General features: G+C 39.6%; 1 protein-coding gene across 2 annotated transcripts in view; it reads right to left on the bottom strand.

Moving 5' to 3' along the window:
* LOC117291921 (disco-interacting protein 2 homolog C-like) overlaps window positions 1-15415 on the bottom strand; it is a 62382-nt gene that overhangs the window by 27960 nt on the left and 19007 nt on the right. Inside the window, exons 1-6 of one of the 2 annotated variants that reach the window (XM_033773928.1) lie at window positions 7684-7691; window positions 7002-7205; window positions 5613-5723; window positions 4078-4194; window positions 2188-2261; window positions 526-649 (exon numbers count right to left, since the gene is read on the bottom strand). In XM_033773928.1, coding sequence (XP_033629819.1) covers window positions 526-649; window positions 2188-2261; window positions 4078-4194; window positions 5613-5723; window positions 7002-7095 — 520 coding nt within the window. In that variant the 5' untranslated portion in view covers window positions 7096-7205; window positions 7684-7691. Of the gene's footprint in view, window positions 1-525; window positions 650-2187; window positions 2262-4077; window positions 4195-5612; window positions 5724-7001; window positions 7206-7683; window positions 7692-15415 lie in introns of those variants that run through there. The other variant, XM_033773927.1, reaches the window with a different exon arrangement.

Here is a 15415-nt window from a genome sequence, read left to right as displayed (position 1 = left end):
TGAGCAGAAGCCACAAACATTAAATACATCAAAACACAGACAGACAAAATCTGGAGACTGATGTCTTTGCGTCAAACTCTCTCAGTTAGCTAAGCCACCAGGGCCCAGCTTCATAAAGCCCATAAACACCTTAAATCTTGCTTAGTTGAATAAGGTTACCAGCCAACATTCCATAAACGTTATACTGTTGCCACCGGTGCCCCACTCATTTCTTGCCCAGCCAATAAATTGGCTGAGAAGCATTTTCTGCTAAACAGTTTTATGAACTTGGGCTCTGATCGATAACAACACAGGCATGATTGTTGGTCCTTGGAAACAAAAGTAGGAATATTTTATCCAGTACAATGGCTGACCTCCTTTTTCAAATGGTAGAGGCTTTGATAGACATTTCAGGCTATTTATCAGGAACTTTTCTGATTTTTTGAAGAACAAGTAAATTTGAAATCAGACTTAAGTAGTACAAATATTATCCCTGACTACAACAACAGCAACAACAGTAGCGATGACAACAACAACAGCAATTACCATATGTCAGAGTGCAGTTGACTTTTCCGTTAGCGTCCAACGATGTGACAACGTTGGACTTCTGGTGAGCGGTGCCGTAGCGCTGTAAGCCCGATTCTAAATTCCTGGGCAAGCCTGTGGGTATCTGTTAAAAAAACCAATTAAATGATTATATTAATTAGTTTTCTTTTAAAAATTTGTGTTAAATTCATTTGGCTGTTGAGTGCTTGAAAAAGCACATGGGAAAAGTTTTGTAAAAATGATTTAAGACAAGTATCTCATCTGTTTTTACACTTGAGTGTGGAGAGGATTCGACTTCAAAGTGCTGCAAATGAAACAATAATCAAAGGGAGGGGTGGGGGTTGCTGTTCCAGTAAGGTTTTTCTTGGTGAGGTTGGTTTATGCACAATTATTTTGCGCTTTAAACAGCTTTATTTGTGGCAACGTGTGGCTTTGAATAGCAAAGGCTACTCATCATGTTCCATGTGTCGTTGAGCTAGACACATTAAGTCATCCGTAAAGAGATGCCCCCATTAGACCGCGTTTACACTAGATCCAGAAAGGTGGATTGACATTCTGCATCTGTTTACCACCGCAGATCATGATCCAGTGTCGCTTTTACACCAGTGCTTAATCCGGCTCCGATCACACTTTTGAACAGGATGTTAAATGGCACTGACCTCACCGCTCCTCGGAAAGAGCTCAAGGGTCACGATTTTAGCGCGCCATATTTTCTTCAAGGTACATGTACATCAACAAAGATAAATGACGGAGCGATCTGTAATTATTGGCGAAAACGAAAAGTATTATGTGAAGATTCTTGTACTCGGCAGGAGCGTCGAGTAAATCAGTCTGGCACCACTTCAGTTGTAGCAATTGATCAGAAATCTTATTGTAATGTCGTTCAGGGAACCCGACAAAACCTAGTTTTCGTACCCAAACGTTTGTACATGTGCTCGATCTCGTTATATGGTAACGTTGCAAATCATTTGTTCGAACGCAATTATGAGAACGTGTGTACAACTTCTTAAATGAGATTGTTGGGATAAGTTCACTCTCGAAAATCATTTGATTTACTCCTAAAACGTGTAAATGTTTCAGACAAAAATGACAATGGAGGTAGAATAGATAGCAACTTGAACCAAATACAGCAACAAAGCAAGCTCCGAAGGTAGCAATGTATGTATTTAGGGACGCTGAAAACAACAAATCATTTCACACACGCACAGTCCATGCGCACTGTGCATGCCATCCATCACAACAACGAAGACGCTCACAAATAATATACGACATAGAGAAAAGCGGGCCACTCCTAACGACACCGGAAATGGCCTCCTCGAATTGCCGTGTCTAATCCACCTTTGCGTTAACACTTGTATTTGAATCCACATTGCCGGACCTTAATCCACCAATTGCCGGATTCAACCCTCCTCGAAAGGTGGATTGAAATTGCTGGATACGGACCCGGGTCTGGCCCGGCATTTTTGCGTTTACACTAGCCGTTAATCCACCTTGCCCAGCTTTCGGGATCTAGTGTAAACAGGGTCTAGCTGCATCTCCCCCCCCCTATTGAACAGGGGAGGTTTACTGTTACATGGCCAAAGCATTTTGACAGGGATTGTAGGAATAAAATATCATTGTAACATGCACCCTAAAAGAAAATACATTTGAATTCTGACTTACACTGAGTTGTTCTCCGATTGCTGGAGTGATGATGTTGCCCTCAGGTTTAGGTGCGTTGGGGTCTGTCTCTGTAACTAAAATAATACAAAGATTGTGTTGTTTGTCAAATAATAATAATAGTATCGAAGTCTTATATAGCGCACGTATCTACCAAACAAGGTACTCAAGGCGCTGAGTAATATACAAACTTTCAGAAGTGATGAATTTGCAGTGATGAATTTTTAGACCTAATTAGTTAGCACCTTATAAGGGTTTACAAGGTGCTACGGCGCATTAAGCAGCCACAGCCAGGAACACCAAGGCGAACCCCTTCTCTTTTCGATAAGTGCACTGGGTTCTTTTACATGCGTTACACAACACATGGGACCAACGGCTTTACGTCCCATCCGAAGGACGAAGCAATGGTCAAGTGTCTTGCTTAAGGACACAAGTGTCATGGCGGGGGATTCGAACCCACACTCTGCTGATCAGAAACACCAGAGTTGGAATTCAGTGATCCTAACCGCTCGGCCCCGACACAAGGGCAAATTGGACAGCACTTTTCCAACTGTAAAACTTGCTTAGCACAGAGAATCTGGATCAGCAGAATCAGGGTAAATTTGTACAAAACTGTTAAGCGGAACAACCTATAGCTGCTTAGCAAACAAGTCTTTGTATGTAATGTGAATCTAAACATAACATGCATGGACTTTTCATACTCCTGGAAACATTTTCCAGCGAGACGAAAAACCATTCAACTGCATGGGTTTTGTATGGTGGCACAACTATGCACAGAACTAAACTGTTTACATGTACATGTACACGTGTGTATTGTTAAGATGCATTTACAACATGGTATTGATACTAAATTGCAGATGGGTATAGTTAATCTCTCATTCAAAACCACAGTGGATGATGTGGAATGCCCAAACAGTAGGAGGGTTGACTGTGAACTGTTAAGAAGCATTCGCAACGTGATAAAATCACTGGACTCAAGCTCTGGTGTTTCTCATCAGCGGAGTGTGGGTTCGAGTCCTGGTTGTGACACAAGTGTCCTCAAGCAAACACTTAACAATTATTGCTGTTTCCTTTGGATGGGGCATAAAGCTGTAGGTCCAGTGTGTCATGTAATGCACGTAAAAGAACCCCGTGCACTTATCATAAAGAGAAGGGGTTCGCCCCGGTGTTCCTGGTTTGATTGGCTGCATATTGCACCTTGTCACAAAAACCATTACATGGTGCTGTGTAAAGGAGTAGGTCTCATACTTCAAAATGTATCTCTTGTGAGCAGAGTTGGTTCTGAAAAGAACCGGTCGTTAACCACCAACATCACAGAACCAACACAACTCAACAGAGATTTTCAAATGGTGTTATCACAAAGCTTTCCTACGTTAAAATACTTCCAGTCCACCATGCAAAGTTTCAAATCCTACTTCAAACTAAGTCTCATTAAAGGGTGTATGTACTTTTTGGAGGACAAAAAACACAATGTCCACAGATTTACATTAAACTTACACATTTTGAAGATAATGATAGTAGAAAGCTTCCCTGAAAATATAACTAACTGAGGTTGTGTAGTTTTTTAGAAATGAGTAAAACAAGTCACACAATAATTTTCGCATCAGGAAGATGAAAATTATTTTAGCATGTAAAATCCCATTAACTAGTTATGATATTACACCATAACCATAGCATAACTGGTTAATACGTTTTTACATGCTAAAACTGAGACGAAAATTATTTGTTTTACTCGTTTCTCAAAAACTACAGCACCTCAGTAAGTACAATTTCAAGGGAACCTTTCTACTATCATAATCTTCAAACTGTGTAAGTTTAATGTAAATCTGTGGACATTGTGTTTTGTGTTAGGAAAAAGTACACAAACCCTTTAAAACTAAGTCCCATTAATACCTTGTAGCTCGTCGTCATCCTCTTGGAAGAATTCCTGTAGAGGTTTCTTCTTTGGTCTCTTCAGAGTGTTGAGAAGTTGTTGGATCTTGGCCGACACTTTGCTGTTCGGCATTTGCACTACACAATCGAAAAGACCATTTTTATGAGAAGTTAAATCAAGAGCATATTACAGCACTTAAATGGCTCACAATCCTATGACATTAGAACAAAATTGCAATCAAAACCTTGCACACAGTTTGTTATATCAAAATTTGCCTTTTTAATTCAAGAAAGTGTGATGCAATCTAGCAAAATGAGTCCCTTGTTGGAAATACCCTTTTGGATAAACAAGACAAAACAGGCAAACAATGAAAACAAACAGAATGTTTTTGTAATTTAAATGCCAAAATATATCTTATTTTATATTGACACCATCCGTCCTGATAAGCATTATCAAACATGGGTTACATTTAGCATTGAAAGAAATGTGTCAATATATGTTCAATAAGCAACTCATCTTTAAAGCCATTGGACACTTTCGGTAAACAGTATTGTCCAAAGGCTCACACTTCGTGTATCACAACTTCTATATAAAATAACAAACCTGTGAAAATTTAGGCTCAATCGGTCATCTGAGTCGAGAGAAAATAACGGGAAAACCCACCCTTATTTCCGCACGTATCGCCGTTTTATGACATGTGTTTAAAATAAATCTGTAATTCTCGATAACAAGAATTGATATTGTTTTAATGTTTTCTCAAAAAGTAAAAGCATTTCATGGATTAATATTTCAAGAGAAGTCTTTCACCATTACCTTCTGTAAACCCTGTAAATTATTTGTAAATCTGTGAACTTTTATTTTTGTTTCTGTTCCGAAAGTGTATTATGGCTTTAAACCCCTTTATCTCAGTTTCATTCTCTCACATCTCTTGGTGTTTCTACTTTCACAACTCTGTAACCACACATGGGTACAACATACATAACATGGGTCGTAGCAGCATTAAAGCATGGATTGTGCACTTTTCAAAAGAGCCCCCCCCCCCCCCCCCCCCCCATCCACCACAAAAACCCTCCCCAATACGAGTTGACACACAGTTTTTGGTTCATCGCAAATGTAAAAGTAGATGCTTGTTGTTTAGGCCAAATAAAAAATACCAGTTGATCGTCCCCTCACTCATCCGTTTTTGAGGCCGCATCCTTTTTGAAAATATTTTTTATTTTACATTTTTGTGTTGAAAAAGACACATTTTCTGTGTATTTCTCATTAAATTTACTAATCTTTTAAGAACTTGTAAACATAAAGTAAGCGCTGATTAAAAAACTGAAGAACTGGTGGCCGGAATGAATTAAAATACTTGACGGCCACCCTCGAAAGAAATAAAAAATGAAAAGGCCCTCATCCTCCTCCTTTTAGAAAAACCCGGACGATCAACTGGTGTTTTTGTTGTACTTGGTCTTAGGTAACCTTACTACATGTACATGTACAAGTCTCGGGTATCGTAACTGTTTAAAAATATCAATGGTTGGTTTTTTAAGCCGGACCAGAAATAACATACCTTCAATTTCATCTTCATCTTCATCTTCATCGATGGATCGGCCAGCCATGTACCCAGAACTGGTTGTCACGTCAGGAGGGGGCTGAGATGCCTGCATCGATAAACCTGACACTGGGTATAAATGGGTATGAAAATTGGGATAAATGAATGGGTACAACAGAAACCACATCAGGAGGGGGCTGAGATGCCTGCATCGATAAACCTGACACTGGGTATGAAGATTAGGGTCAATGAATGGGTACGACAGAAACCACATCAGGAGGGGGCTGAGATGCCTGCATCGATAAACCTGACACTGGGTATGAAGATTAGGGTCAATGAATGGGTACGACAGAAACCACATCAGGAGGGGGCTGAGATGCCTGCATCGATAAACCTGACACTGGGTATGAAGATTAGGGTCAATGAATGGGTACAACAGAAACCACATCAGGAGGGGGCTGAGATGCCTGCATCGATAAACCTGACACAGGGTATGAAGATTAGGGTCAATGAATGGGTACAACAGAAACCACATCAGGAGGGGGCTGAGATGCCTGCATCGATAAACCTGACACAGGGTATGAAGATTAGGGTCAATGAATGGGTACAACAGAAACCACATCAGGAGGGGGCTGAGATGGCTGCATCGATAAACCTGACACAGGGTACAGATGGGTATGAAGATTAGGGTCAATGAATCGGTACAACAGAAACCAAATCAGGAGGGGGCTGAGATGCCTGCATCGATAAACCTGACACTGGGTATAAATGGGTATGAAAATTGGGGTCGATGAATGGGTTCAAGAGAAACCACATCATGAGGGGGCTGAGATATGGTGGTGGATGACACGTTGTGAAATCCTATAGACCAATCCGACGCGCACCTGGTGCGCAAGTGTTGAGCACCGCGCGCCATTTGCTGCGGTGTCATCAATGCCTAGATTGTGCACAAACAGACACCGCAGTTGGTAATTTTCAATAGAGGGCGCTCCTAATTTTGTTACGTCGGATTGGTCTATAGAGAGTTGAGATTCCTCCAAGAATTACATAACTGGGACACAAGACAAAATTGATGAAAGTAAAAACTGATTTGGGGTTGAACAGAGACAAATTGACTAGAGCGGGACTTGAACCAATGACTCCGGATTAACATGCCGGTGCTCTACCAACTGAGCTATCTCTAGAGCCCTATGTTGGCAGTCTCCCTAAGAACAACAAATATAACAGAGAATAGATATCCTTGGTAAACTAACTGTTGCTGGCGACGACCAACCCATGATTAGAAGTAGCAACCTCAGGAGTAATGTGCCGGTGCTCTATTAACTGAGCTATCTACATGTAGCTCTATATTGGCGGTCTCCCTAAAACTAAAAACTAAAAGGACACAGAAATCTTTGGTAAACTCACTGTTGCTAGCCACGTCGAGCCCTCTTGCCCCTCCACGGCTGATATGACCATTAGCAGCTTGTCGATTGACCATCTCACTAAAGCCTGGCTCCATACCAGGGAGGCGGAAACTGCCCACCGATAACGGACGACTGCCACCTTTGAGTTCGCCGAGACGGTTGAGGGAGGACGAGGAGGAACGAGAATCATCGTCCGTGTCGGAATCTGTTAGAAATAATGAAAATAATAACATTTTATTCATGTATGGCCGAGCAGTTTAGAGAATCGGATTCAAGTTTTGGTAGTTTATTCATCTGGGTTCGAAACACGGTCATGGCTTTTGTCATTGAGCCTTATATGGTAAAAATGGGTACTTGAGAGGGTAAACGCTGATATTGTGTTTGCCCCCCCCCCCCCCCCCCCATTTTAATACCATGAACTCCATACATGTATCTAATTTTGTCTACATGTTCTAGACTACATACTCTATGTCACCAGTGACATCACATGTTTACAATTTGTACACATGGAAGAAGACTTGACGTTTATGATGACTGTTACGATTACAAAATTGTTGCAATTTCTATTGGAAGAAAGAGCGTGCAGCCCAATATTATAAGCATGAATCTTGTGTTTTTTGTGTGTACAATTCCCAATTTGATGTGTTTTAAATTATGATAAGAAAATCTAAATTTCCCATGACCTGAGTAGTACCAGTGTCCTGCCAGCCAGAAAATACCCTGGATGTACAAGGTCATCTTGTAAAGAGGTCGATTGTATGTGACCTACTTTAACACCCTGTTTTTCAAATTACAGCAAAACTAGACTCCCATCATGATATAAGTGACATTAATATGTACATGTATGTACATGTATGGGATGCTCCAAACTTGACCAATATTAACAAGGCATATTAAAGTCAACTTGGGACATTTGAAGCTGAGCTGTAAAATGGATTTGCTGGAAATTGCATTTCCTGCAGACAAGACATCGCTCAGGGAATGCTCATACCATGTTGATTGGTGCTCTACCTATTACATTGTACATGTACATGTAGGCTACACGTACATCCTACAAGTACCAGCTTGTGGACAAAAGGGTCCAATGGACAAATTCAATTTACCCTGTGAATGTAAACTGTGCCTCAATCATACAGGGATGTATTGTACTACACTGAGGCAGTATTATAGACAATGCCTACACAACCACTTATAAATAAGTGTATCATGGAGCTAATAATGTAGTACATGTAACATAGAGAAATTGATGTATGTACATTACATGCAGGCTACATGTGGTGTTTTATTTTTAACATTAATTTAATTCAACTCAACAATTATTTTCACAACTCATTTAGTTCGGCAAAAACATTTATTTACTGACCCAAAAGTTCACATTATTTCCGGTTATTAACGGATGAGATTTTTGGAGCCATCACATGTATGTACCTACAATGTACATGCACCAGTATCACACACCATACAATGTTCATGTACAACGTGCACACACATTGTAGCATGCAAGTACGTATGGTTGCACTTTAAACTACAATGCACGTTACACAGTGGGCCTACATGTACATGTGCAGGGGCCTACGCCTAGATGCAAATAATAAATCATTTATGATAAAAATGAAACGTGTCCATAAATATATTTTGATTTGCCAAGTTATTTCAGGTCACATGACACACAAAGCCGACAGTGGCCCATCTGCCATGTTGGTTTTGGATCTAGATCAAAGGTGTTTATGGTTTGCACCAGGCGTTCTGTCTCATTGCCTATAAATGATACGTCATTGGCACGTTTGAGTGAGCACGGCGTTGAACTGAACAAGAATGCCTAGTGAAGCTTGCGGTCAAATCAAAGTGGCATATCATTTCTAATGATTATGCATGTTGCATGTACTTTTTTCCTCAGGTTTCAAGTTCACGTACAGTACACTCATTGTACACTACATACATGATCTCTATCCTACACAGCTAGGAATAAAGGCTATGGACACTACTGGTAATTGCCAAAAATAATTATCAGCATAAAACCTAACTTGGTAACGAGTAATGGAGAGCTGTTGATAGTATAAAGCATTGTGAGAAACGGCTCTCTGAAGTGATGTAGTTTTCGAGAAAGAAGTAATTTTCCATGAATTTTTCCATGGCATAATGCGCCACAAGTACATGGTGCTGTAAAGGGATACATGTAGGTCTCACACTTCAAAATGTAGCTTCACATGTACATGTACCATGCAGAAAAAATGCTGTGCGCTTTGATGCGCCCCTTTAGGGATGTGAAAAAGCGCTTTATAAGTTAACCAAGTATTATTAAGATAATCAATGTGTGGTGAAGAGGTTTTCAACTAGTGGTTTAATCCCAACGAGGCCTGGTTCTTGAAATTTCGAGGTAAATTATCAAGAACCAGGCCTCAGCGGGTGACACTTGTGTCCTTAAGCAAGACACTTAACCATTGCTTCGTCCTTCGGATGGGACGTAAAGCCGTTGGTCCCATGTGTTGTGTAACGCATGTAAAAGAACCCAGTGCACTTTTCGAAAAGAGAAGGGGTTCGCCCCGGTGTTCCTGGCTGTAGCACCTTGTAAACCCTTATAAGGTGCTAAATAATTGGGTCTCAGAATTAATCACTGCAATAACCTATCCTTCTGAAAGTTTGTATATACTCAGCGCCTCGAGTACCTTGTTTGGTAGATACGTGCGCTATATAAGACTTCGATATTATATTAATTATTACATTTAACAGCATAACCAAACCGAGGCTGTGTGGGAATATAGTCTAACCCCTTCACCCAGAATCAGAATCCATACTATGTGTTGCATACAAGGAACATGACCAGCAAGATAAAGGTGAACTGTATGCTCAGTATGTACACTGTACATACATGTATAAAGTACACATGAGCCAGTGCAGCAATGTGCACATGTTGATAACCACTTTATTTCCCACCAAACTGACTAAGGGGAAATTGACAAGACCTTGGGAACGAGAGAAGAAAAAAATGGACCGAAACATGATTGACAAAAAGCAAGGATGGGCTTCCAACCAGATTCCTCATGTGCCAGTACTGCATGCTAGACAAAGACCACTATGAACATAAGTTTAAAAAAGCAGTGTTGACACTATTGGTAATTACTCAAAATAATTATTAAAACCTTACTTGGTTACAAGTAATGGGGAGAGGTTGATAGTACAAAATAATGTGAGAAACGGCTCCCTCTGAAGTGACGTAGTTCTCGAGCAAGTAATAATTTTCAAAAATTTTGATTTCGAGACCTCAGATCTAGAATTTGAGGTCTCGAAACCAAGCATCTGAAAACGCACACATTTGCACAAAATAACAAACCTTGTTGCATGAAGTTGTGTGCTTTCAGATGCTTGATTTCAAGACCTCAAAATCTAATTCTGAAATTTAAAAATCAAATTCGTGGTAAATTACTTCTTTCTCGAAAACTACATGTACGTCACTTCAGAGGGAGCCGTTTCTCACAATGTTTTGTACTATCAACAGCTCTCCATTGCTCATTACCAAGTAAGGTTACCTACATGTAGTAAGGTTTTATGCTAATAATTATTTTGAGTAATTACCAGTAGTGTCCATTGCCTTTAAAAGTGTTTATGGAAGAAATACATTGTGCAAGTGTACAGTATTAAAAAGTATGCAGCACTTAGGTTTACAGAATTGACTGTAAACAAAATAACATAACGTCACTGTGTTTACATGTAGAAAACAAGGTTAAAGGGAAGGTACACGTTTGGTAATTACTCAAAACAAATATTAACTTAAAAACTAACTTGGTAACTAGCATGGAGAGCTGTTGATAGTATAAAACATTGTGGGAAACGACTCCCTTTGAAGTAATGTAGTTTTTGAAAATGAGGTAATTTCTCACTAAAATAATAAAAGACTTCTAACTAGAAGTCTTTTATTCCTATCTGAAAGCACACAAATTCGTCCAACAATGTAGTTTTTTCTTTGATCATTTTCTCCTAACTCTGATGACCAATTGAGTTCATTGAGTTCAAATTTTCGCAGGTTTGTTATTTTATGCATATGGTGAGATACAATACATGAAGTGAGAACACTGGTCTTTGACAATTACCAATAGTGTACATTCCCTTTTAATACATGTAAGCATAGCTCTCTGTCCCTAGATAACATGGCAACACTTCAAAACAACAACAAATGAACAAGGACAGGACAGACAGGACAAAACAAACAACCAGTGAGACTGGTTACATTGCATGAATCAGTTTAATAATCTACATAGGGATGTCCAGGTCATTCAAATTGAGTTGTCTATCAACAGAGCAAGACCAAACATGTAGGGACGTGATTATAAATGTGTTGATTGCCCTTTCCTGTGTGGAGCATTCTTTGTACATGTACCAACTTGTTGCCCCTTCATGCGGGAAAATATAGAAAAGTTCACATGCCCTTTTGACCTGTGACACTGACAGATTGTAAAATGCTAGATGGTGGAAAACAAAATATTGTTCAGTTCTTTGTACAATGTACTATGTACGCCAGGGTTCTCATTGCCCAAGTTAGGATGATACACACAAATTGTGAGCTAATTAAAATTAAGAAACAATCAAAAAGTTGGTTTAAGATTTTAAAGGCAGTGGACACAATTGGTAATTACTCAAAATAATTATTAGCACAAAACCTTACTTGGTAACAAGTAATGGGGAGAGGTTGGTAGTATAAAACATTGTGAGAAACGGCTCCCTCTGAAGTGACGTAGTTTTCGAGAAAGAAGTAATTTTCATCGAATTGTATTTCGAGACCTCAGATTTAGAATTTGAGGTCTGGAAATCAAGCATCTGAAAGCCCACAACTCCGTGTGACATGGGTGTTTTTTCTTTCATTATTATCTCACTTTTTTGATGACCGATTGAGCTCAAATTTCCACAGTTTTGTTATTTTATGCATATGTTGAGATACAGCAAGTGAGAAGCCTGGTCGTTGACAATAACCAATAGTGTCCAGTGTCTTAAAACAAAAATTAAAAATAAAGGAAACATTTAAAAGATTGCACATTTTGGGAGCTTTTGAAATCAAGCATAAAGATCACGTAAAGAAGATTCCAAGGACATTATTTTGATCCAGGGTGCCGTGGTCATACTTGCATAGTCTGTGTCTAGAATTAATTAATTAATTAACTTGGGAGGCTAATCATCCTTATTGCCAGCTGAAAAGCTGAATTGCGAAGGACATGGCTACAATGCACCAAGGCATGCAAGGGCGCATTAGGCAGCCAGCCACATAAACCCATATAAATGACCAAAGAGCACAGCGAGAGAGTTAAAGGCACTGGACACTATTGGTAATACTCAAAATAATTGTTAGCATAAAAACTTACTTGGTAACATTCAAGCAATGGAGAGCTGTTGATAGTATAAAAAGTTGTGAGAAACGGCTCCCTCTGAAGTAATTTAGTTTTTGAAAAAGAAGTAATCCAGTTTCGATCTCAGAATTAGATTTTGAGGTCCCAAAATCAAGCACACAACTTCGTGTGACAAGGGTGTATTTTCAACGACCAATTGAGTTCAAATTTTCAAAGGTTTGTTATTTTGTGCATATAATGTTGAGATACACCAAGTGAGAAGACTGGTCTTTGACATTACCAATAGTGTCCAGTGTATTAAATACGTGCAGAAGCCCTTGTGGCATAACACCAACGAACAAGTACATAATTAAGCCTTAGCAGGGAATCGCACCAGTGCCACTGTGGTGAGAGGAAAGTGCATCCTAGCCACTCATGCTAACTGAGTTTTGATCAAAACCTCAGGAGAACCCTGTAAGGGGTTTCAACGAAAGAAACAAACCCCAAAACCCCTAAAACACAATCCCTAAACAAACAAACAAACAAACAAACAAACAAACAAACAAACAAACAAACAAACAAACAAACAAACAAACAAACAAACAAACAAAACACACAAAATCTGCTAGAAGAATAGATACGTGTATGTGTATCTTGCAGTACTGGCCCTTGGGAATAGACAGTGAAGGGTTGAGATGATCTGACAAAACATGTGCTAGCCTACTAGTAGTACTAGTATACATACATTGTATTATGCGTAAAGGAGCACACTAAAGGGACAACAAAGTTAGAAACCTTTTGTAGGACTGGTGCAGAAAACCCCCAATAAAATTGGTTATTATTATTATTATTAAAATATATAAAATCCACAATAATTAATACTGTACATATGTACATGTACCTAAAATGCATGCCTTCTCTCTGTACACTGTTGCACTTGTCTTGACAAATTTTAACCAGTTAAGTGACACAGTGGTGAGTGGTGCTTAAAACATCCTACAGCAAAATCAAACATGGCTCTAAACTTCTGAAGGAAAAACAAAAATCCCACAACTTTCTTTGCCTGCTGTTACACATATTACTGCAAACTTTAACTAAATAATCACTTTGTCAATCTTATACAGACCAAGGTTTCAATAACATAACACATAAAAAAGTCTCACCTTCTTCCAACAGCAGAGGAAGCCACGGATTATCATCCATTGTTCCGTCACGTCTCAATTATAAATTTTGTTTCTTTAAAAAAAATACCCACAGTGACCTGTACTTGAACGTCCCTTCCGAAGTTCCACAAGTACACGTAAACCCATCCGCCACAAGGACCCAAGCACAAGTGCAAAGACACAATCTACTAGCTTTTCAACAAACCCTTGCTCTATGAACAAACCAAGCATCTAAAATGTATCTCCAGAAAAGGAAAAAACCTGTTTGAAACTCACTAGAAATACTTAAAAAGCAGAAAATGAAAACACGAAGCTTGATTTGACCCCTGTGGTCGGGGTGAGCTTCCGAGTCCAGGGGTGCGTGTACAGACAGAGATTGGGAGGGAGGGGAAGGGGGGACATGAAGCACAGATGAGGTTATCAGAGACTTCAGGAAGCTGAGGTCTGGCTAAGGGTGGTGATGATTAAATATATTATAGAAGACAGTATAAAGGGGGGGTATGTGGAAGTTGTTTGAGAGTGTGGAACAAGGTCATGTGTCAAGCTCTTTCATTCTATTAAATGGGAGTATCGTTTGCAGGCCTGATACTTCACGGAGGCAACGAAGGCGATTGCCTCCGTTGCCCCTTGCCATTGCCTTGGTGCCCTTGAAATGCTCCAGTAGAAATTTACAATTTCCTCATAGGGTGCCCTTTGCCAAAGAGTAAATGCCTTGGTGCCCTTGACCTTACAAAAACGAAGCATACAGGCCTGCGTTTGACTTTGAAATTTAACTAAAAATCTAATTATTTCTACACACGTATGAATTGTTCCTTAAATACCAGAGTCTCCTACATGTAGGTAGACTACAATAGACCTTATCGCAAATACCAATGCGCAAGCGCAGACTGTTGAATGAGGTGCATTGTGGGATATATATGGATCAAATTTGGATACCAGCTAGACCACAATGCACCTAATTCCAAGCTTTACGCGCGCGCCCCGGTATTTGCGAAAAGGTCTATTGGTGTAACTGTGTACACATGTGTACATAATGTACATGTCCGTGATTTGCGACTATGTATGGCAGGTACATGTACTTCATACATGTGTATGACTTCAGACTTTAATTTTAACGCTTAAATTTACGTGTTACTAGTTCGTCAAAGAAATTTGAACAAACTAAATTCTTATGAATGACTCTGAACTTGGTATAATTAGATCTTTAGTACACACCTGACCACGCATTGTGAAGACTACCATGTACAATGAAAATGTTAACTGTGCTTTATGCGTACAAATTCCATGCGCATCACGCAAGAGTTTTGATGACTTCCTTGCATGATTGGTCGATTAACCACTTGGACGGCTGCGTTTGAAAAAAAATACATAATGCTTGACGCGGTTTGAAGCCAAACCCAAATTGCCTGCAAAGATAGCATCATGATCTATCTACGTGTAATGTCCGAACAGGATAATTATACAATATTAATACACTATGTCATACAGTACATCCGGGCTCGAATTTACCGCTGGACCGCAGGCCGGAGGCCTATAGTTTTAGTGTCGAGCCAGTAAACTAATGACTGGACAAGTCCAGTAGTCACTTGTGTTTTTATTCAAATGTTGAACTTCAGTCTGATACCATTTCAGTTGATTGTTGAAGAATAATTTCCATTTATATACATTTAATACAAAATGAGATAAATCCTCTCTGGTAGTGCTTTTTCAAATCCAAAGACTTCAATTGTTAAACATAGGCATTTTTTATTCTCATTTCAATCCTGTTAACCAAAATTACGGAAAACATTTTGAGCAATACAAATCCTGCAGTCTTGTGAGTCCCCCCCCCCCCCCCCACCCCTCCACCACCACAATTTTGAGCCCTGTCATGCCAGGGGTGGATTTCACAAAGGTAGTCCTAACTTAGGACTAGTCCGAGGCAGTGCTAAGAGATA

The sequence above is a fragment of the Asterias rubens genome, chromosome 6 (genome assembly GCF_902459465.1).
Source record: "Asterias rubens chromosome 6, eAstRub1.3, whole genome shotgun sequence".
In the NCBI taxonomy this organism is placed as follows: domain Eukaryota; kingdom Metazoa; phylum Echinodermata; class Asteroidea; order Forcipulatida; family Asteriidae; genus Asterias; species Asterias rubens.
The sequence above is the reverse complement of the archived record's forward strand: the minus strand, read 5'-3'. Positions and strand labels throughout refer to the sequence as shown.